The 24,794-nt window shown below is 27.7% G+C and overlaps 2 protein-coding genes across 3 annotated transcripts in view; one reads left to right on the top strand and one right to left on the bottom strand.

Annotated features, from left to right (window-relative positions):
* The first annotated feature begins 10,125 nt into the window (after positions 1 to 10,125).
* LOC111628161 (zinc finger protein 525-like) lies at positions 10,126 to 14,578 on the top strand. Its single transcript, XM_023371903.1, has 4 exons — positions 10,126 to 10,143; positions 12,637 to 12,912; positions 13,080 to 13,295; positions 13,976 to 14,578. The coding sequence occupies exons 1-4, from the start codon at positions 10,126 to 10,128 to the stop codon at positions 14,291 to 14,293; spliced, it is 828 nt and encodes a 275-aa protein (XP_023227671.1). The 3' UTR covers positions 14,294 to 14,578.
* Positions 14,579 to 16,225: 1,647 nt separating this feature from the next.
* The window catches only part of LOC111628149 (chromosome alignment-maintaining phosphoprotein 1-like), a 13,651-nt gene continuing 5,082 nt past the window's right edge, over positions 16,226 to 24,794 (bottom strand). Inside the window, exons 5-9 of one of the 2 annotated variants that reach the window (XM_023371889.1) lie at positions 17,657 to 17,953; positions 17,466 to 17,581; positions 17,242 to 17,382; positions 17,042 to 17,136; positions 16,226 to 16,881 (exon numbers count right to left, since the gene is read on the bottom strand). In XM_023371889.1, coding sequence (XP_023227657.1) covers positions 16,875 to 16,881; positions 17,042 to 17,136; positions 17,242 to 17,382; positions 17,466 to 17,581; positions 17,657 to 17,953 — 656 coding nt within the window. In that variant the 3' untranslated portion in view covers positions 16,226 to 16,874. The remainder of the gene's footprint in view (positions 16,882 to 17,041; positions 17,137 to 17,241; positions 17,383 to 17,465; positions 17,582 to 17,656; positions 17,954 to 24,794) is intronic. The other variant, XM_023371891.1, reaches the window with a different exon arrangement.

Here is a 24,794-nt window from a genome sequence, read left to right as displayed (position 1 = left end):
TAATATCTTAATACTATTATATACTAAAGCGAGCAATGTATCTAATAGCAGCCCTAATGTATCTAAACAGCAGCACTAATGTATATCCTATCGTTAACCATTAAACAGTTGTTACATTAAAAAAGCGTCTGAGTAAATCCCTTCCGGTGCGTTCTCTCTCCTTCTATCTCGACTCTGATCGCTCCGTTACGCGACCGCTCGCGTGACCAAAATAACGCGGCTTCCGTGTCCGCCGAGACGCGGTGGTGTCATCCTGACAGGGCACCAAAGAGGTGCCGACCCTTCAGTCACAAATATGTCACATGTGAAATTTAATTTTTAATACAAAATATATTATTATTTAACATGGAAATCACTTATCATTAAAAATATTCATCGTATATTAATATAAAATCAATAAATGTACTTTTTATACCTTAAATAATCTAATAGATGATTTGGAAGCACAGGAATGAAAATATGCTGCCTGAAAAATAAATTAAAATTTAAAATCATACACAGTTTAAATCTTCAAAATAAAACTATGAATTATAAAAATACTCAAATACCATAAATTTCAATTTAAAAATAAATTCAAATGGTTTTATTTAAAAGTTTAAAAAAAAAATATTCAAAAACTGCTTGTTAATTTATCTCAGTTTAAATACATTATTCAAGCATTGACATATACCATATTCATCTGAAAGCAAGACATCATATGAAACATTAATTTAGAATAAAAACATAAATGTCACTCACCAATGCATTGGATAAATCAAAGCATTAGCTGCTTGAACACAAGCACTTAGCCGACTGAGTTTTTTTGAAGTAATTAAAATTCTTCTTTCATGAAGCATACTGTAAAAGAATTCCTTTACTTCAACAATTAGAATTGATACCATAGAATTAGAAATAATACCATAAATATATTACTATATTATTATTAATTTGAGTATTATGTTACAAGATAACAACAAAAAGAAAAGTTTATAGAGATTAATCTATGGCATATAAGCTATAAAAAGAATACAACTAGTATAGTTGGAGAAGAGAAATACAGCAAGTCCTCACTTAACATTGTTTCATTATAACAATGTTGAGGAAGGATACAAGTATACTTCATTTTAACAAGTATTTACAATTATTATTGTTGAATTTTTTTATAAACAGTAAAATTGATTCTATGAGGTGGGAAATAAATGCTGGAGATTGCAAATACAATCCAATTAGAATAATATAAACCAAAGTATATCTTGTTTATATCATTTATGCTATGGTAAATTAGTTTCATTATATGCTGTTTCTCTTAACATTGCAGTTTCCAAGAATCTATTGATGACATTTAATGAGAACTTGCTACATATAAAAAGTTGTTAGATTTCCAATTTAAAATAAAAGAATACTCTAACTAATTTTTTATACAGCAGAGCATCATTTATCTGAAACGTCAGTTATCCAAAAGAATTCCAGTTGGCAAATTTAAATTTTCGCTAGTGCTGTGGCACTGCAATCTTTGGCTATGTCTTGGGCTACTCAAATATTTTTTATGTTTGTGTTTTAGCTGGCAGCACTGGCAGTTTTGTGTGGTGTCTTTCTGAGGACTGTGTGTCATGCTGAATCGAACGTTTTTGATACTAGATTAACTTCTAAAGTATTTTTTTTTTGTTTTTATATTTTTCAATATATTTATTTTGTTTGTACAAAATAAAGAAATAATTTTTAACGATACAATAGCCACAATTATTATTTTAAAAAGTTTACGTTAGGCTTAACATTGACGAAAATTCAACGCGAAATGACACGCAACGGAGAAAATTTTCAACATGGGATAGGTTAATATATTTTTTCGTACATAATTAGTCTAATGATTAATTCAGAAATCTCTCCAATTTACAGAGCTATTAAACTTTAGTTAGAATGTTGTAACTAATGACAAATCAAACTTTAAAAAACACACTAATAAAATTAAAAATATTCAGAAATTAATGAAAGAATGTCAGCTTGAGAAGTTATTTTTAGAAGTGTTTTTATACTGGGTGGGAGTAGGTTTAATACTCAGAATGGCTGGGAGGAGCACCATTATGATGAGCAAAATTGGACATATTTTTGCTACCAATTATTGTAACAAAATTAAACAGTGAAATAGATGTAATAGAGCTAATCTACATTAAATAAGCTTCAAAATGATATGTAAAATGTAAATATAATTCATACACAAGTTCTTAACAAATTGGAAATAGATTTTCCTAGTGTATTCTGTATATAGATGATAGAAGTATGTGTATAATTTCTGTGATTGTTTTGAATTTTTTTGACTTTTATATGTAAATAATTTGTTTGATTGCCAGCTTTATTAGGCATGTTGTCTGGTAAAGTGACATTAATACAAAAAGGATTAGCAAGCCAATGACAAAGCATGTTATCAAACCAGTAACATATCCTAGTTTGATAACATGAAGCAGGCTATTTCATTGGTTTGTTTGTTTTTTAAAGTCATTTTACTAGACAGCATGTCCTGTCTTTATGCATTTTCTTAAGCTTTTGCACTTCATTCTCATTTCATAGAAATAAACTAAATTATGTTTATAAGCCACATTTTATGTGAGCTGTTTTTAAACCTGTTCTTAATACTTTTTGATCCATTAGTGTTTGACTACCATATTTTTCCCTAATTATTTGTAGAATGAAGCTTTTTATATTTATAACTTATAGTTAAATTTGCTTTACTTGTTTTTATTAATAATAATATTGGATACTGTTTCTTAGTGACAGTATCCAATATTATTATTAATAACCATAGTTTTAAATATCTGACAAATTTTATTCAATTATATATCACTTGTTAAAGACTATCAGGCAAATAATACTGGATGAAATATCATTAAGTAATAATGAAGATTTATTAATTATTTTAGTTATACAATTTTTTTAATTGTTTTAGCATATCCTTTTAATATCCAGTCTTGGTAGCATCAGANTATTAAAATAAAATTTATAGAGTGCCAACTTTTAATGTAAAAAAAATTATATTTAAACTCATTATTAATTTGATAATTAATGACATTTGTACTTTTTAATATGGTTTTTGAATAATTTTGTTATATGTTCAGTTTTTAATTTTATTATTTATTTAATACAGTAGAGCGTCGTTTATTTGAATCAATTGGGGACTGGGGATGTTCGGTAAATCGATATTTCGGATAACCGATTATGCATGAAAAAATATATTAACCTATCCCATGTTAATTTTTCTCCGTTGATTGTCACTTTGCGTTGAATTTTCGTCGATGTTAAGCCTAACAAAGACTATTGTATCATTAAAAATTATTTTTTTATTTTGTACGAACAAAATAAATATATTGAAAAATATAAAAACAATAAAAAATTATACTTCAGAAGTTAATTTAGTATCAAAAACATAAAATACTTTGAGTAGCCCAAGACATATCCAAAGATTGCAGTGCCGCAGCACTGGCGAAAATTTAAATTTGCCAACTGGAATTCTTTCGGATAAACGACGCTCTACTGTAGTTTATAAAAAATATTTATAATCAATTATTATGTTTATACTAGTTGTACTGTAAATAAATTGTTAAATTACAAATAAACAGATAAAGTAAAGAAGCAAATAAATTTATTTACATAAAATTTTTATTTATGAAATTTAATTTATAATAATCTTTACACTAATAAAATTAAAAATATTCAGAAATTAATGAAAGAATGTCAGCTTGAGAAGTTATTTTTAGAAGTGTTTTTATACTGGGTGGGAGTAGGTTTAATACTCAGAATGGCTGGGAGGAGCACCATTATGATGAGCAAAATTGGACATATTTTTGCTACCAATTATTGTAACAAAATTAAACAGTGAAATAGATGTAATAGAGCTAATCTACATTAAATAAGCTTCAAAATGATATGTAAAATGTAAATATAATTCATACACAAGTTCTTAACAAATTGGAAATAGATTTTCCTAGTGTATTCTGTATATAGATGATAGAAGTATGTGTATAATTTCTGTGATTGTTTTGAATTTTTTTGACTTTTATATGTAAATAATTTGTTTGATTGCCAGCTTTATTAGGCATGTTGTCTGGTAAAGTGACATTAATACAAAAAGGATTAGCAAGCCAATGACAAAGCATGTTATCAAACCAGTAACATATCCTAGTTTGATAACATGAAGCAGGCTATTTCATTGGTTTGTTTGTTTTTTAAAGTCATTTTACTAGACAGCATGTCCTGTCTTTATGCATTTTCTTAAGCTTTTGCACTTCATTCTCATTTCATAGAAATAAACTAAATTATGTTTATAAGCCACATTTTATGTGAGCTGTTTTTAAACCTGTTCTTAATACTTTTTGATCCATTAGTGTTTGACTACCATATTTTTCCCTAATTATTTGTAGAATGAAGCTTTTTATATTTATAACTTATAGTTAAATTTGCTTTACTTGTTTTTATTAATAATAATATTGGATACTGTTTCTTAGTGACATTTAATTTGGCTCCATATTTTTTTTCTCCTTTTGTTGTTAAATCTCTCATTATCGGAGAGATGATGATGTTTAATTTTAAACATTCTAAAGCTTTTTATATGTAAATATAAATATATATATTATATATTAAATATTTGCAATATATTGATTGATTGACGATAATATAAAACAAACAGATTAGTCATTCATAATATTTAGTTACACTTAGATAGTGAAATGTCAGAATTTGGCCAATTTCATCAGAATTTTAAATATATTTCTTACATTTCTGATATGTTTATCTGCATATTAATGATACATAAATATTGTATTGTAGTGGCCAAAAGTCAGTTAACCTAAATTATCTTAAGAATGGTTAAAATTGGTTTAGAATGGCTGCAAATTATGATTATAATTGTCATTTCAGTGAAGAAAACTGAAACCACTATTAGAGGGAACTGAGGCAAACACTACTATTAGAGGGAATTTGTTAGTGATTACCAAAAAATGTACTACACTAGTTTTTGATTATTTTCTTTTACTCCCTTGCTTGTAACTACCACTGCAACTGACCTATCATCCGTGATAACATTTACCAGTGACACTTACTCTTTTGTTTAGACTGAAGTTTTTCATTCCTGTTAGAGATAGACATAGCATAGGATGATAATATTGTTTCACTATGCAAGAATAACAGAAATCACTATTTCTGCACTTGATTTTTATAGTTATTAAATTTTTTTCATAGTATTATTTTTGTTGTAAAAAAATAACTAGTATACATTCTCAATTCATCTTGATTGCCTGTTTATCAGATTAAATGAATAGAAGTACATGTTATTTATTTATATGTATACATCATTAAAAGTAACATTAATATCTTAAAAAAACAAAGAATTTATTAAAATAACTTAAAAATTTCATATTGTTTTATAGTTACAATTTAATAACAAAATACATCCTGTTACAGCTGTACAGATTTATTCAGAAACAATTATTGCTGATATTACACAATTAGCAAAATAAGATTAGTCTAAATAAAATTACATAAGCTTTTTCTTAAGTGATTTAAAATTTATATTAAATTTAATTACAGTAACTAAATTTTACAATTTGTAAGTATCCCCCTTACAATTGGGAATCATAATACACTTAGAACATTAATATAGTTTAGCATCAATTATTTTGTCATGTTAGCAGTGCTATTAACATGACAAAATAATTGTTTTCAATGAATCAAACAAAAAATTCTAAGATTTCAAAATGACATATTTTTAGGTATGACAAAATCTGATGTGTAAAGTAAATTGCTGATACTTAACATAATGTCTTAAGCTTGATTTTTAAAAATTTTTGAATCGTACATATTTTATTTTAAGATTAATTTGTGTAAATAAATCTACTGATGACAAAATATTGTTGTTTTGTCATATGATAATAAGCATCAATCTATAATATTCAGAATCTTTATTTGTCAAGTCATTTGTTGGTGACAGGCAGAACCTAGTAGATGTGTGTCGTGATTTTATAAAACTTGGAGAAATTTGATGTGTTGTCATAAATTTATCTAAAAATAGTTTAAATGATATATTTAAACAAAAAATATTTAGATGATTCTGTATTATAAATTAGAATTAAAAACTTAGTTTTATAGTCTTATTATTTTGTGTAAATGAAAATAAAAGTAGGATTTTTAAAATTCAATTCAAGTGAAGGAATGAATTTGACAAGTTAATAGAATGATCAAATTACTAAAATTAGGTAAGTATATTTTATTAGTAAAATATATTTGTGTTTTGAAAGACAAAATATGATTTGCAACGTCAAAAAGTTTTCTGAATGATGATAATACAGAATTTTAACTGTTGTCTGAGTTCATTCTGTTTAAAGTTTAACATTATGTCATGTAAATAATAAAATATCATATTACTTGATATCTCTGGAAAGAGAACTTACATAATTTATTCTTATAAGTTTATCCTTTAAAGAAAAATAATGAAATGATATACAGGGAAACCCCAGTTATTGCAGTCGATGTTGCCAGGAAAAGCACCGCAATAATTTAAACTGTGATAACCGAAAAGAATGTTGTATGGGAAATAGAAGATTTTTGCGAAGAATTTTCCAAAATTTTCCAAAATAATGCTTAAAATGTGAAATTACACAAGATATTTATTTATGTATGTACAATACTTTAAAGGAAGGAGATGATAAATTAAATGCAGCTTTTAATTTTAAAATTGTATTATTAAACAAAAAAAAATGTAGATGTTCATCTGTATGTAAATTACCATTGAAAATGTTTATTGATCACATAATTCATAAGAGAAAGAACAATGTATGGAATCACTTATCTTAAATCAGTTCTGAGAAATAAATTTGGCAAAAGTTTTGAACAATATAGAGCAACAAATCCACTGTCAAGACTATTAATATATAATGAAATGTTTTTAAAATAAAGGAAGAATGTACTGCATAAGATAAGGACAGGATGTCTTCATCACTCTTGAAAATATTGAGTTTTATGCCAGTTTACATAAGTCAATGCTAATGGCAGTTGAGTGTGCCATACTCAACAGCATATCAAGCCATAATAAGATCTGTTTTTTCTATTCTTACAAATCAATTATTAATGAAAAAAAATTGTAAAGATAATTTATATATAGAAATGTGAAGTAGAGTTAAAAACAATTTAAACTTTTGGTACAGACATGTGGAATCTCTTGTATTAGATCAGTGAGATCAGCTTCAAAGTAAACTTCTGTAATATCAATATCCATATCACTTATCAGAACAGTCTTAGAAATCATTTTCTGTGATGTCTTTATGGTTTCCACCCAAGTGGCTGATTGGAATCCATTTCATCTTCACTTTCATTTTAGAGAATTGATAAAAGTCTGCAGAACTGGTTCATAGGAACAAAGTCCTACTATATATAATATAATATAGTAAATAAAAGATTCATAGTGTGTATGTGTATATACTAAATTTATCTTTCCTTTGCTTGTTAATGAGGATGTATTTTATCAAATAAATATACTGGAGACTGCTTTTTTATAGTATTTTTTCTAACATCCTCTAAGTGATGATTTTGTCTGTTTTTAACCCTAGATAATATACTAGATCCACACAATGACGCACCTCCGCTCAAAAGTGAAATTCACAAACTTCCCCGCGCTTCCTGCCAATCATTCTTTTTCTACCTTAATAATTTAAATAAACAGTGCAGTGTGTGATGCAATTGAGTTCACACGTCAATTAGAAATTGACTTACGGCCATCCCATAGTCTGCTCGACTAAAGTTTTGTTTCTACGTAACTTTGTTGCAAAGGCATGTACATTACATCTGCTGCCATAACAATATACATAAACAGTAAGTACGTGATAAATGCCATTCTGTATTTGGGAAAAGGTACTGATCCTCAGAATCAACCATTGGCTATGTTTTTCATAAAGGAAATAACATCTATTTTACATGGAACCAACTGTAACATTACTATGGATAACTGGTTCACATCTGTATCTTTGGCAAGTGAACTATTGAAGTCACCTTATAATTTGACCTTAGTTGGCACTCTTAGAAGTAACAAAAGAGAAATTCCTGAAAAATTAAAAAATTCTAAATCACGCGCTAATGGTACTTCAATATTTTGTTATGACAGCAATAAGACATTAGTTTCGTACAAAGCCAAGGCAAATAAAGTTGTTTATGTTTTGTCAACTATTCATAATCAACCTAACATCAATGAAAATACAAGAAAACCACAAATAATACACTTATAATAGTACAAAGGGTGCGGTAGACACAGTAGATCAAATGTGTTCAAATATGAATAACACATATATAATAACAGAAAAACCAAAAGGTGGCCACTATGTGTGTTTTATAATATGCTAAACCTATTGGCAATCAACAGCTATGCTATCTATGTCTCTAATAACATTAGAAAAAAAACCGATGTCTCGGAGGGATTTCTTTATGAGGATGGGAGACCAACTCATGCAGCCCTAGCTACAACAGCGGTTACAGATGGTGCCTTTGAGGCTTGATATTAGAACCATGCTACGGGATATTCTAGGTGATGTGCCCAGTGTAGAAGCACCTACTCATTCTGCATTGAATTCGCATAAAATATGCTATTTATGTCCATCGAAAGCTCGTAGAATGACAAAACACCATTGCATGAAATGCAAGAATGCAATTTGCGACTCCCATAATGTTAAGATTACACACAGTTGTTACATATGTTATTTCCTAAATATTTTGTTCTTATTTAGTTCCTACTTAACCATACTTGGTGCCATAAAACAAGTTCCTATTTTTATTAAACAATTTTGTTGATATTAATGTTTTTTAATGCGTAGTCTGCTTGACGAATGTGTAGTTATAATGTAACTGAGAATTAAGTTTAGTTGTCTAAGGTTAAATTTGTCCTATTTATTCTACTATTTCTCCAGAAAGTCCTATTTTTTAAACCTCAAAACACAGTAAGAGCACTGAAAATCTCTTCTTTATTATGTCTTGTAACATTAATTTTTTGTTGAGTTGACCAGCAGCCAGATGGATAAAAATCACTGAATACTGGTAGTTGCTTGTGGATTCGCACTTGACCATGTGGGATTTTGTTTTCTTCACATGACTAACAGCTAAATAGGAGTCAGTTTCCTATTGAAAGTCCTTCTGAGATGTACTCTTTCTAGGCAGATTGCAGATGATTATGTTGCCATATTCTGTCAGATGAATAATTTTTTGTTGTGGATTGAATTTTTAAAAATAATTGACTTATATAAATTGGAGTAGAATTGTACATGAATAAATAATTTTTACTGTAAATAATTTACAGTAAAAATTAATCTTTTAATCTGGTAAAAAAAAAAAAAACTAATTTCATAAACTTTTCTCTTACATGACCTTAAAATTTATTTTAAAATAGTTTTGCTTAACTGATTGGTTAAAAATACCTATGGTGATTGTCAGATTCAAGTTGTTAAATGATATTAACTTTGTTACTTTTTATTAATTATTACTTGAAAATAATTTTAATAGAAATAATTATTTGATAATAAAATTCAACAGTATGCTTGAAGAATTTTTATATAAATGTAATTTTTGATATGTGGGACAGTATAGATTACATTACTTGTTTCTTGTTGCTAATTCATACTTTATGTAAATGTTAACAATGTAATTACTGTATTTCCTGTAATAATTGCCACTGGGCATTTTTCTTTGTAGTAAAAAAGTATTGACATTGTAAGAAGGAAAAACACATAATTCCAAAGAAATAACAAACATAAAACTAGTTAAATTGGAAGTGTGAAAAATATATGAAATAATTTGAACAAAGTACTCAAATTACTGTAATTAACTTCATGAATTTTGATAATTTCCAGTTTCCGTAATATCAAATGTTGATAACAGTATTACCTAGTATAAATTTTCCCAACTTTGATATTGAAAAATATATTACATAATAAATCTTGATACTGGATAATATCAAACATTACTGATATACCAGTATTTAGGTTGACTGGTACAGTTTACCTCACAATACAAGATAGATGGGTAATTATTACAAGAGTATTTATTTGGGTGATTATTAGAATAATGGACAATTATTACAAGAAATATGGTATATCAATGTTTAAATGTTAATTTGATATGATGATGATTTGGTCTGAAGTAAGATTTAATGTTTCTAAGAATTAAAATTAATATAAGTTTATAATTATCTTGAAAGGTTATAAGTATGATGTGAAGAAAATTTTTTAAAAAATTGTATAAATTTTTGGAAATATTAAGTGGAATTAGTAACATATCTGTTTGTCTTAATGAAGCAATTTAGGATATTATGGATAATGATGTAATATATAACCTGTTATACAGGTTTTAAATTAGAAATAAGACAATATAACAAGTTTAAGTTCAAGTACTTTTGTTGATTTTAATGTCAGCATCTTCTGGAATAGGCTATGAATGAGCAATATTAAAAAGAATTCTGATGTGATTGTCCAGTAAACAAGATTGGACTTTTTAATGCAGGGTGTCCAAAAAGTTACTTTGCAGTGAGATATTTGTAATGATGTTAAACTTAAATGTACAACACTGTAGAAGAGACTTTCAAGTTGTATGTAGTAATGCATGTTAACTGGTCAACTGGTACCAAATGGATATGTGGGGGCCGAGGGGGTAGAAATAAAAAAACTCGATGAATGATAATAGGCAACATATATCGTCATCGTTTCCCTTGCCGTTTGGATTGCCGAGCGGTAACAATCAATGACGTGTGAAAGCAGTGAGTGAGAGATAGATGCTTCGTTTACGAACAACACAACCATTTATTAAACACAAAAGCTTACAAGATTTCCGCGATCTTGGAAGTTCTGCAGCGGCTGCAGCCTCTGGGTCTTCCTCTCCTTTCCAAGATAGTCCCATCTTGAAGGAGTGTCCCTTGTTCATGAATGAACCATTCCATCATGTCTCAACAACTCCGGGAAGATGCGGTCGACTTCCATTGAGGGAAAGATGTCAATCCGAGGTCGGGAGATGGAGACGAAGATGGGCGCGAGACACACACACAACAATAGATCCATCACTTGGAACTTTCGGGAGAAAAAGCTGTCGCGTCCTTGAATTTCCAGGGTTTTATCCGTTTTCTCTCGGATTGCCCTTTCCGATTGGTCTCTCCTCGTCACCTGATGACAATTCGAAACCTTTCGGGGGGCGCGGGAGAAGTCAAAATCGAAGTTTAATTCGATCTCCAACCAGAAATGGTCGACGGACTTACATTCTTATATTGTTTAAAAGTTAGCGTCGCGTTTTCATAAAATAAAATCTATTTCTAACTACTCCGTCGACCCCCCCTATAAGATATAGATACGTTCCAATTTATTAGGAATCTGATTTCTTACAAGTCGTTCCAATCACAGCCCGACACGTGTCAAGTTTACGGGCNATAATTTAGAGGGCAAATATAGAAATATAAAAAAATTAAGCATTTTTTAATTAAAATTCACAAAATATCTGTTCAGAATTATGCAAATTAAATGGAACTGCAGTGTTTCTGCAGATAAATTTTAATAAATTGCATACAGTCTATATAAAAGATAATTGAATTAATGTGTTCTAATTTAAATTGTTTTTATTGATCTCATAATTCTCTCTCTCTTGTACATTTAATAATGTTGAAGAAACTAATTTTACATCTTTAGTGATGTCATTAATTAATTCTTGAAAGGTCTGTAGTCAAATTTTCCTGAATTTTTGTCCTCTTATAATTGGGTTCTACTACATTTCATGTTTTGAGGATGTCTAATATGAATATACTCCATCATTTTGATTTAATAATTGGTTTAATAATAAATAAATGATAAAGTCAAAAATTAATATACAGTATAAAGCTAATATCTCTGAAATAGTCTGATTAAGATAATCTGCAGTGATTTTAAACATAACATCCATTATTACTAGGTACTATACAATGAACAAAGAATATTTGAATCATTGCAATATAGAAATGAAATGTTATCAAAGTTAATGGGTTCCAAAACATAAAATACACTAAAAACTTAGTTCAGTTCTCATCAACTTTAAATAAATACGCAATTTTATGATTTCTTTTTATAACATGAGCCTCACTATGTGACTGATAACATGCATTTATACTTTAAACATCAAATATTAATTGTTATTTGCTTTCATACCATAGTTTTAAATATCTGACAAATTTTATTCAATTATATATCACTTGTTAAAGACTATCAGGCAAATAATACTGGATGAAATATCATTAAGTAATAATGAAGATTTATTAATTATTTTAGTTATACAATTTTTTTAATTGTTTTAGCATATCCTTTTAATATCCAGTCTTGGTAGCATCAGAATTTTAACTAATTTTAGTTTAATAACATTAATTAAGTGAGGCAAGTAAATAGTCAGGTTTGTTATTATTGGTGTAGGCAAAGTGATTATAATAAGCAGATTTTATTGTAAATAATTTTAATTTTCTTTTGGTTGTATACTGCTCATTTTACAAAGTAACGATGATAATCGACTTAAATTACATATTTAGAAAACCCTGACTAAATCAGATTTTGGTAATATTATTGTAAATAATTTTAATTTATTTTTTTCACGAGTGATATATTGTTAATGAACGACTTATTTTAAAAGGAACGAAAACATCAATGCTCGACTTGCGACCAGACGTTTCTTAGTAAACACGAATTGGAAAGACACGTGGAAACTCATACGGGCGAAAGGCCGTTTAAATGCAGTTTATGCGAGAAAAGCTTTTCGTGGAAGAGTCACTTGAAACTCCACATGAAAGTGCATTCCGATGAAAGACCATTTAAGTGCAATTACAATAACTGTGAACGTAGCTTTAAACGGAAAACTGAGTTAGAACAACACACGTACAGACGGCATTCTGATGAGATTTTATCTAAAGTAAATATTACTTTAAATTACGTCATTATCACAATAAAATGAATCGTGGAAATAAACGTTTCAAAACAGTTTTATAAATACTTTACATGAAGCATTTACATTTGAAAGTAACTATTTATGTTTCTATCTTTTGTTAACAATTAACTAAAAATTTATTGAATAATTAGATTCCACCAAACGATCTGAAGATAATAAGCCGTAAATGTAATTTTTGCCTAAAAGTTTGTGCATCTGCCGCTGAGTTAAGACGTCACTTGAGAACTCACACCGGAGAGCGGCCATTTTCGTGTAACTTTTGCAACGACACTTTCAATTTCAAAAGTAGTTTAAACAGACACATCAGAAAGATCCATCCGAAAGAAAAAGCTCCATCTTGCTCCGAAGTAAGTGTTAAAATACGTTAGTCACTAAACTTTTAACACACAACCGTGTTATAGAGTAAAAACATTATAAGAGTAACTTCACTTATTTAATGAGCACACATTGTTTCAATATTCATTTATCACATATATTCTAAACACGCACACCAAGCAGTTTTTGTATAAAGTAGGAGTCATTCGATAAGCAGCCAGTAACGAAAAAACGTTTCTATATCACTTCATATATACGAGATGAGACATTAAATTAATTTTCCAAATTACAAGTTATTACATGCAATTCCACTTCAGAAAATTTAAATTTTCATAAATAAACTTTATTTTTACTCATTACGATTGAATGACAATTTATGGACATCGAATTTCGTTTAGTTGTCTGAGGAATAATTATAAGGATATAAACACTCAAATACAAATACATGAGTGTAGGGAAATTTACTTTGATGTGTGAAAGTCTTTGTTTCGTGGCTTTACAGAAATATGTATCGAATAATTAAAAACGATGACTTTTTGTTTTCACAGAAATTAACAATTATTTTTCTTGTAAAAATATTACTTTACTGAAATGCATTTATATTCGTTCACCGATTATTCTGAATGTTATTAACTACTTATAATTTGTTAAAATTGTGAATTGTAAGTAGTAAATTGTGTACAATTATGATATTTATGTTATTCACTTTCAGGAAAAGACACAAGATGTTCAACGAGAGCAGAAAAAATCGTTTGAACAACCATCAACAAGTTTTCAAAGACCACAGTCAATTGAATCTGAAGATATTTCATCAGAGGAGAATCTTTTTACTTTACAAGAATGTGAAGAATTCCTTGAAAATATTAATGTCGATTTAGAAATTCTCAAATTGGAAGGCTCCTCACAAGTGATCTTCTTCCCAGAAATGGACGTTGAAGAAATTAAATTGCAATGTCCGTTCTGTAGTGAACAATTTTTAGACGACGATTCGCTTAAAAGACACGAAAGAAACTTTCATCCGTCTGACTAATTAATTGTGGACAACTAATTTTCAAAATATAATAAAATCATAAGGTACCAAAGTGACAAGTTACCAAAGGTGCTACTGTAGATAAAGTGATTTAATCAAATGCAAAAGAAAAAAAATTAAAAAAAACATGCATATCAGAATGACACGATGTTTGTCATGTTTGAATAAGCAGTAAAAGTTACTAAAGTTGAATATTTTATTTCAAGAAAATTTCTGGTTTTTTATTACATATAATTTTAATACTAACTTGAAGCAGATTATTCTTGGTATCTTATATTCATTATATCGTAGACTACTGATATTAAAAAACGTAATTACATTTTTGAATCATTTGTTATTTGTTTACGTTCATAACAAACTTTATTACAAGAAATGATAACGAACATTTTCATAATATTTATGAAACTTTTAAACGATTTTTGAAAATCATGAAAAAAAAACGTTTTAACAGTGATATACTTACAATTATCTATCAAACTTTAAAAAAAATTATTTGGGAACTAATTGCCTGTAAAAAAGATAAATGTATTGAAATTTATCGAAAACTTTTATTTTCAATTATATCAAGATAGAATCTCAGATGTATTAAAATTTTTTATGAAATGTAATAAAATAATAAATTTCCATAAAATTCATATACAGTATCTTTTTTTGTATTCAGGAAATTAATACTTTCATTAAAAATTTTATGGAAATTACAAATTAAAACTAATAGAAAATTTTAATTTTGATGTGAGATCCGAAAGGCCCCTGGGTTTCATTTATAAATTTTTATTAATATGTTTAAAATATCGACAAAATATTACTTCGTTTTTGTGAAAAAACTATTGTTTTAGACGTGGGAAAAACCAGATAACNTTTGTGCACTTATGTGACAGGATAACAGTAGATATATACAGTAAACCTTTCTATGGCGACCACCCACGGTTCCTTCAAAAAGTAGTCTTTAAGACAGGTGGTTGTCTAATACAGGTGGTACTGTAATCCCGTATTTTCGTACGTATTTTACTAAGCAAAACTCAAGGTGTATTTTATTCTTATCGGATAACTCGATTAACAGGAGTCGTTGTGATTTTATAAGACAGAATTAATACCAATATTTTAAAGATTAATAAAATAGTCGCATTTTCTAGAATATAATGAATACTTTCTTTCTTCCGACTTAATTAATTCGACTCGGTTCTTTTCGTTTGCTCCTCAGTTTCGTGTATTACGTGGTCGATATACAAGTCCGTCCTATCTCTCCATTACTTTGGTTTTGGTTTTCGTTAGTTTATTCTTATTTTAACTTTAAAAATGCTGTATTTATTTAATATTTTCTTAAGTACAATCAGAAAAATTATTAATTAATAATAAAACGATTTTATTATTATTTCTCATTATACGATTTCATTACATTCCGCGATTGTCATTGAGGAATCGAAAAAGGAAGGTTGCCTGTAAAACTGATTTTTGCATTAATGCGTTTGTTGTTTTTTTTTAATATTTCGCGTGCGAAAATTACTTGGATATTATTTTTCTAAACATATCGTGAAAATAAGGTAGGTTGATACAGAAACTATTTAATGCACATGTACTGTATATGAGCTTCAAAATAAATAAATATAAATAAATTTTATCAAACGATGAGATCAGCCGATTAATTGTATCGTGTACGATATTTTATACCCCCAAGGAAAATACTGTAGGTCTACTAATAAATTTCGTTTTCCCACAGTTAAACTTCGCCGCTAATTGCTGTTGTGATAACTTTAACATGATCTAACTACAGCACTTTGCATTTCTTTCGTTTGGGCCGTCGAATGCAGGTGGTCGCCTAAGCAGTTTTACCTGTATATATATTATATATATATATATATTATATAAATTGTTAATTTTTCAAATAAATGATATTTTGTTTTTGATGATGCTGTCAATAATTTTGGGACTCAAACTTTTTACAAAACTATATTTTATCACAAACTTTCTAATTTGTTCTACATATCCTGTCACCGGGTTAGTTTTTTTATATCACATAAAATGTACTGATGAAATGATTGAGAATTGCATTTATAATGAACCTTGATTATCTGATGACAAGTGAAAGCTTTTAAATAAAAAATTTAAAAATAAAACAGTTATAAAATATTTTGGAATTAAGGAACATCATGTCAATTGTTATTGCTTTTTTCCAGAAATTTGCCAATTTATAATCTCTATAAATGTTTAAAACATTCAACGAGTCTAAAGATAATCAAGGCTTGTATATAATCAAATTTAATCATTTCATAACAGGAACTCAAAAAAAGCTACATAATAAAAAAAAGTTTTGTTTTTTCTATGGCAGTGCAGTTTATCCCATGATTATTAGTACAGCTCCTGGCACTTTCAGGTTTTATGAAGCACAATATGAATATTATTGCAATATCTTACAAAAATATAAAATTTATAAAGAAGCTTTATAAGTATTATTTGTTCTATTAAGTACCTAGGAAATCAATGGGATTTCTTGGGAATAATTTTGTTCCTTAAGGAGATTTGTCTACATTGCTGGCGTGTGGAGAATGGCGAACTCCAAAAGTATAAGCTGGTCCATGCTTCATCACTGTCTGTGAAAATAAAATTGAATCTGTGAGTTTATTTGTAATGCTTATTTTAAAATGTTTCACTTTAAGCATGCATTTCAATTTTGTTTAATAATTATAACTATTTTCTAATAAACCATTTTTTATATTGTTATGCAAGTGCTTAGCGGTGTTTAGAACATACCGCTGAAACATTGAAGGGTCAAGAATAGGAGCAGTATATGGACTATGTTTAATTCCAAAGCTATAACAAGGCGAGGTTTGTTTGGTGATCCACACCTATTAAATGGTGAAGATAGCACTAAATGTTAGTAAGGTAGTTAGTATTAGATTGTTTTGAAATATTAGTTCTGATTAATATTTTATACACAGAAAGAAACTTACTTTTTCTGGTGAGTGTGCTCCAGGACCTGGTTTCTTTGTGTGATCAGAAGGAATGTTTGTTCGTACGCTGAGAGAATAGCTTGGAGATTTAGATTTATATTTTTCGGGTTCAGGTATAGAATAAGTTCCAGGACCAGGCATCTAATGTTTTAGAATTTATTTGCATTTTATAATATATTCTGGATTAGTGCTATTGTTAATATTTATTTTGAAAAGAAACTTACATTTTTACGTTCATCCCACAACCCATTTGCTTTTCCACACATTGAGTAGCTAGGTGATTGCATGTGAGTACTATCTTTTGATCCCAATGAAGAGCGTATTTTATATGAGTTGGGAGCTGAAATATATCATTTAACTTTTAACGTTTACATTATTTAATTAATTTTATATGCAGTGTAATTATTATACATACCTGGTGTTTCATCACTTTTAGCATCTTTTCCTTTTAATCCAAAAGAATATCTTGGTGATGAATTGAGCACTTTATCACATTTTTCTGGACTATAGGAGCCTGGTGCAGGAGTTTGGAATGCTTCCGGTTCTTTATTTCTTCCAGAAATGGTTGGAGCAGGTATAGTTTCCTTTCCAGTTCTAGATAACCCTTCAATATTGTAGGAACCTGGTGCAGGTGTTTGAAAAGGTTCAGGTTCCTTGTTCCTCCCAGATATAGTTGGTGCTGGTATTGTTTCTTTTCCTGTTCTGGATAATCCTTCGATGTTATATGAACCTGGTGCAGGTGTTTGGAAAGGTTCAGGTTCTTTGNAATAAAATTTTGAAAACAAAATTATAATACATGGTCAGTATTTAATTTAATTATTTTTTATATTCAAGGATTTATATATGACTAGTCATCTTTGTATTATATCTTACAAAACTATGGAAAAGTTATTGAAAACACTTCATTGTTAATATTTTTTAATAAAAGAATTGATGAATTTATCTCATTTATTACTGACAGAATTTAATTTTTAAGGTGTATTTTCAAATAATGATCTCAACAAGCCACAAGAACATTATAAATATTCTCTTGCAACTTGTTGACAATGTCATTTCAAATGACTAGAAATAAATTGCAAGTATTTACTAAAAATTGCCATAAAGAGTGCTTAATATTTAGAAAAAACATAATTTAATCACAATGAATTTGATCTTAAAAATCTACATTTAGTAAATTCAATTTCTAAAATATTCTGTAGCATAATATTAGAAAATATCTTACATTTAGCAATGATAAATTCTTAATTCAGATCAAATAATTCTAGAACAAAATTTAAATATACATTAAAGGATAATATATATATAAATTTTGTTCTAATGTTCAAAGTGCTCCAATTTCTATCTTAACCATGTTTTAACACAACATACCTTCAATATTAACAACAGATGTCACAATTAGAAGTTAAAAAGATATAAATTCAGTTTCTTTTAATAATTTATATTTATCTTTATGAGCATTAAAATGATTATTCCCGCACAAAGGAAAGTATAATCTTCCTGTTTGGAATTGAATTTTTGTATGTTCACAGAGGAGGATAAATTGCATCAATGCTTCCTAATTTGAATACTAACATTGAGATAAAACATTTAATGGTATTTTCATGCTGAGTCATCCTCTTGATGTACAATAAGGAGAAGAATCTTACTTTTTCTTTGATAGAAACTAATTTGCTAATTATTGATATTAAGAGAATTTGCTTTTGCAAGAAAACATTGTTTTGTAAACTCATAAATTTTTTGTATAGATTTGTTTGTACTTAATAGAACATCATATTTAGTACCATTGTCTTAATGGTACTAAAATTGTAATATTTTTGGATCTTGTTTCCAACAAACCAAGTAAGATAGAACAGTTGAGAATGTTTTAGTACTATACATTTGTGTACCATTTTTTGATAAGTTTATAGTTTTCCTTGAAAAATCACTTAAATTTTTTACTACTAAAAATTTCTTTTATTTCAAAAACATATTGGGTAATTAAAAAAAAAGAAGTTTGTTTCCAAAGGATAGACTTGTCAATACCTCAAAGTAGTAGATTGTGCTTGTTACTGCACCACTGTGTATTATGAGAAAAACTTAAATCTTGAACATTTATTTACTACAGACTCGAGGGATAATGTCCGAAACTCCTTGCCAAGTTCACTCCTTACAATTAAACTTTTAGTTGGTTTACTCTTTACATATTGTAATCTTGGTTTGGGTGAATATCTTATCGAATCTACTTGGTAGTTGATTCTGAATTGCTTCAACATAAATAAAAATTTCATAAGTTAGAATTTGCCTGCAATTTCAAACATTACTGAACTTAAATGGTTAACATAGTATGACACAGGTGTACTTCTCGTTTCAAGTCATTTATTAGTTTTAGCAGAATTAACGAAAAGTGAGAGGCTTTGCCTGCTTAAAGTTTAATACTGGAAGTTTTTGTCTGTTGTAGAGTAGACAAATACTCTCCTGTAGTGAGATAGTATCTATAAATAGATAGGATGTGGTTGCACTTCTAATTAGATAAAATTTTAAAGTCTAAAGTTATTATATTCCTTTAACTTAAATATTTTCTAGATAAACGACAAAGCAAATTACTTTTTTTTAAATACTAATTACAGAAATTAATAATTCATTTCTGTTCAAAGTTTTTAGAAATGTCTAGGTTGTGCATACAGCTAAAGCTCAAGATGAGCTTAGAATTCGTAAAAATACAAACTCTGGGCCAATCTTTTAATCTGAATAAATCCAGCAGTCTTTAATTGATTTGATTTATAATTTTTGGAATTAACAATTTTTATATATTTTTTAGGCTTGACTTTTTTGTTGAATAAACTTTACTTACTGCAAAGAAGACATCTCACTATTTTAGATTTGTATTTTATGTCAACATATTGATTTTATCACACTGTTTGTTTTCAATGTAAAAAATCAGAAAAAATCTATTTAAATAAACTGTTTACTCTGTAAATTTAACAGTTCTCATCTGTTTTCTATTGGAAATTCATTAATAATTTTTCCATCAAACACTTTTTAAAGAAGAGTTAAATGTTTTTATTTTTAAAAATTAATTATTTATTTGTTTATTGTGTAGAAATATTGTTATATATGAAGTAGAACTGTTAGATCAATGATGATAGTTTTTATTTCATTTAAATTGATATGGTAATAAAAAAACAAATAATGTAATGAAAGAGATATTTAAAATTTACATATTTGTTATACAAACTTCAGACAGCTTATCTGTAAATTGCAGAGTTTATTTGGCAAAAAACATTGTCCTGTAGAGCAGTTACTCTCAAAGTATGGTTTGAGAACCATTGTTTGTCTGCAAGCACACACCAGATAGTCTAAAAACTAATCTAGTCTATTTTCCAAAATGTATTTCTACGATGTTTAACCAGAGAGAAGACATTTTCATGTATCATATAAGTTCTCCCTCACATTAGGTTGCTGGAAAACAGATTATTTTGGCCCATGACAGTCATTATCTAAGGTTAAGTTGACATACTGTAGGTCAGTGTTTCCCAACATGGGGCCCATGCCCACGGGGGGCAATTCGAAAATGGACTCGTCCAGAGTTTAAGTTAACCGTATAGCCACTGTGTATGTTAGGGAGGCATAAGAATTTTAGAAAGGCTTAGGTGGAGCATAGCACAAAAAAGGTTGGGAAACACTGCTGTAGGTAGTCCACAGTTTATCTGTGATTCTGTTTAAGTGGATTTATAACTGAGAACCACTGTTTTAGAGTACTGTATAGTGGTACAACTTTCTTAACATAGTAAAAAAAATTTTTTTAAGGCTAAATACAACTTTCTATCCATAAAAAATTAACGTGTTAATTCCAGTTGTTGAATTTTCAATTTGATTTCCTCTTTTCAAAAATAAACTCTTAGTCATTATACTGATAATTAATGTTTATTAAACGAAATATAAAATCAGCATTTGCAAATTAAAAATTAAAGTACTAATTTTTTGTATTAAATAACAAATAGAAGATACTGTTATTTATGATATGTAAAAGGGGATTATTTTCTATATGGAATGCTCATTTAATATGAGTAGAATGTTTTTCAAGTAAAAAGTATTTAATATCACTTCCATCAACTATAATATTCATACATAATGTACAACAGATTAATAACTTTGGGGCTAACCTACATTGATGATGATAAACAAGTGATAACATTATGTGATGAAAATACTTGGAGCACAATTAATAGAAATTCCAGTTTTATTGAATCGGATAATTTAGAGTCATGTTATAACTATTAAAACTATTTAAAATGAATTTAATAATTAACTTAAAGTTTATTAATTATAATAATAATTATTTGTAGTTTATTCAGCATTATTTGCCATTTATTTTTTGGCATATTTCATTATGAAATACTGTACTTATAATGTTTTTGAAACTTAACACATTTGCACTGTATACCATGATAAAGTACTCAAAAAGCTTGCATTTGTTGGAAGATCTAGATTATTTTTATGTTGCTTTTCATTAATTTTGTTAAATGATTTTCCAGATAATTATTCAATAACTTTGATTATCATCTAGTTTTAAAATTCTTGCATACACCACTTCTGTAGTATATCTTTGTTAGTTATGATTCCTTGGTCAGATGGCTGAATTAGTGGTGATATATTCACAGGAAGGAATATTGTTTTAATGATTTTAATTGGCATAATGTTAATGCATGAATGTGCTGTACAACAAAATAATCTTTATTTCAAATTTATATTTTATTTAACTAATTAGTTATTAACAAGCTTAGTTGTCATTTGGGCATTTGAACAGTAATCAACACCAATAAACGTTTCATATCTTTAAAAAATCTAGGAATTTTACTTTTCCAATCACTAGTTTCTGGCCTTGCAATTTAGCACAGCAAACAACTCTGATAATCATTTTCGACATCATCTGACAAAATGCCCTGCTAACTTGGATTTTCATAAATTTGGACAACTTTCACCTCTATCACTCCAAGTTAGCAGGGATTTACTGTGTATGAATTCATTCTATATCTTATGTTTATGATATCAAGGTGTTTTATAAATTATATAGCTTTAATTTCATAGATCAGAATATTTCTACTATTTAGCAAACAAAATTGATATCTTCAAACCCATCAACTTAATGGATAAATGTGGAAAATATTTCTTTCAAAATTTTTGTATATCTAATACTTGTTAACATAAGCTTATATAATAATAATACAATTATTATTCATATGTAAAATGCAAGAAAAAATTCAATTTCTAAAATATGTTAAGAAATAATAAAGTTTAGAGTGTAATTTTATAAATACTTTCAAAAATATAGATAATGAAGTAAGTTATGTCAATATATCATTAATAAAAAAAAGTTTCAAAAAGTATATAATTAAAATTATAAATTATTGATATAAAAATTTCATAGAAACAACAATTTAAGATTATTATTTTATTACATAACATTTGGCAAGAGTATAAATTTTATTATTGTTACAATAAAGTTTGAAATGAAAAAATATTATGTAATATTTCTTTTATTTTCAAACATTGTCATAATAACAATGATTGCCAATTGACAAATGTAGCCTCGAAGGCAAACGTGTATCTTTAATGAATTTTAAATGTTAAAACATGCAAAATATTTTTTCTTATTGTAAATATGACAAAAGTAATATTTAAAATTTTGCAAGATTTTATCAAAACTTTTACTAGAAAAATAATAATTTTAACAATAATATCAGATCAAAGGAACATATAAATAATTCTTAACAGTATTTTCTTATAAAGAAGCATTAAAACAACTACAAAACAGTGTATTTGAAACTACCTTTATCCTGTTTTGAAAAATAATTACTAAAACATTATTGTAATTGTTATGAGGTGTTGTTAGTAAATCCCAAATATTCATTTGTTAAAAATATTGACCGTAAGAATATATAATAAGTGGGAATTTTTTATACTTGTAATATAATTAGAATTAATTTTTAATTGTACAGTGAAGTATAAATATGAAGCAGCATTATATGTGACCTACTCAAGTGTCAAATATATCATTATTAAACATGTATAAATTACATTTAAACATATTCAATAACAATATATCAAACTATCTTAAAACTATATAAATTTAAAATTTAAGATGCTGTAGATCCTGTGAAAGACAAGATTTTGGGCATTACCGTATTTTGACAAGTATAAGTCGCTGTCAAGTATAAGACGCACCCCTATTTTGAGACAGAAAATTTAGAAAAAAACTTTTAAAATGGGAGATTGCATTTTATTCGTTTTTTTATTCCAGAATATGACGGATGGGTGAATCGATACCTTTATTAAACTGAAATAATTGTAATTTCTTAATGTAAACTCAGAGGTCATGCGATGACAGTCGACAGAACATGGTGGCGATGACTCGTGTGTCACTATTCTGATAATCTAGGTACTCTAGCCATTCGGTTGAGGGACCATGTGCTTAACGGACCACTGCACAGGTTGGTCCCTAGAGTGGACCACTACTATAGATAATTTCACTGTAAAAAGGGTTACCTGTCGAGTATAAGACGCACCATGATTTTGAGCCCCAAAAAGTAGTAAAAAAAAGTGCGACTTATACTCGTCAAAATACGGTATATATCTAGATATTGAACTTTCTATGTCTAAAAACACACATGTTATGAAGCAGATTCCTTCACTTTATATGATTGTTTATATTTTCAAGAAATAAATCTGGAGTTTATAGTAAATAGAGCATTCAATAGTATATTTGTTAGCACGCACATATTCAATCAACTTTATATGGAACACATTTTTAATAAAAATGGGCAATATAACATTTCAAACATTTATTATATCAAACAGTTTATTTATTGATCAAATATGGATTTAACTTAGTCAAATCTCAATATTTGAACTTTTACATTTTTTAACATTATCAATATTGTTGCTAATTTATTCCATTCAAACATGCTAAGAATTAATTTGTAAGTGATAATACAGAGAATTTATTTGAGTGAGTTTGACATTAATTGAATATTAATAAAATTACTTGCTACTTTGTATTTATGAAATATCCATTATAAATATTAATATTTATTTTATTTAGCTTTGTTGTCAAGCACAAGAATTCATCAACCAGTCTTGGCACCGATATCGGAAGAGTGTACTAGTCACACCACCTATTCTGTTCAATCTATCAATTGTGATGAGCAAGTAGTAGATCCTAATGTTAATTTCTATCATACCTTGGAATTATCGGGAGAATCGGAGGAAACATTAATCAAAATTTGATATTGCTTTACAATTATTTGATATATAAACTTATCGTATCAAATTTTGCTTAAATCTTTATATTAAATGTTGCATACAAAATGTGATTTTAATTCCAGGTTCAGATATGATCTCTGGAAATTTGTGTATATAAAATCATTTAGTATTTCATGAAATGCTCTGTTTTAGTTGTGTGATAAAGGATGTATAAATATTTGTAAATTATTTTGATTTTTAAAATATTTTTATTAACATTTTATAGAATAAAGTCAAGATGAAAAGTTCTATATATTATATATATATATATA

Source organism: Centruroides sculpturatus, unplaced genomic scaffold (genome assembly GCF_000671375.1).
Source record: "Centruroides sculpturatus isolate CEXI.00-Female unplaced genomic scaffold, Cexi_2.0 scaffold447, whole genome shotgun sequence".
NCBI classification, from domain to species: Eukaryota; Metazoa; Arthropoda; class Arachnida; order Scorpiones; family Buthidae; genus Centruroides; species Centruroides sculpturatus.
Note: the sequence above shows the minus strand (reverse complement) of the source record. Positions and strands in the feature narration are given on the sequence as shown.

Coding starts and splice junctions, on each gene's coding strand:
- LOC111628161 (XM_023371903.1), top strand. Junction 12,913..13,079: donor CTGATGAGATTTTATCTAAA/GTAAATATTACT, acceptor TTGAATAATTAG/ATTCCACCAAACGATCTGAA. Junction 13,296..13,975: donor AAGCTCCATCTTGCTCCGAA/GTAAGTGTTAAA, acceptor ATTCACTTTCAG/GAAAAGACACAAGATGTTCA.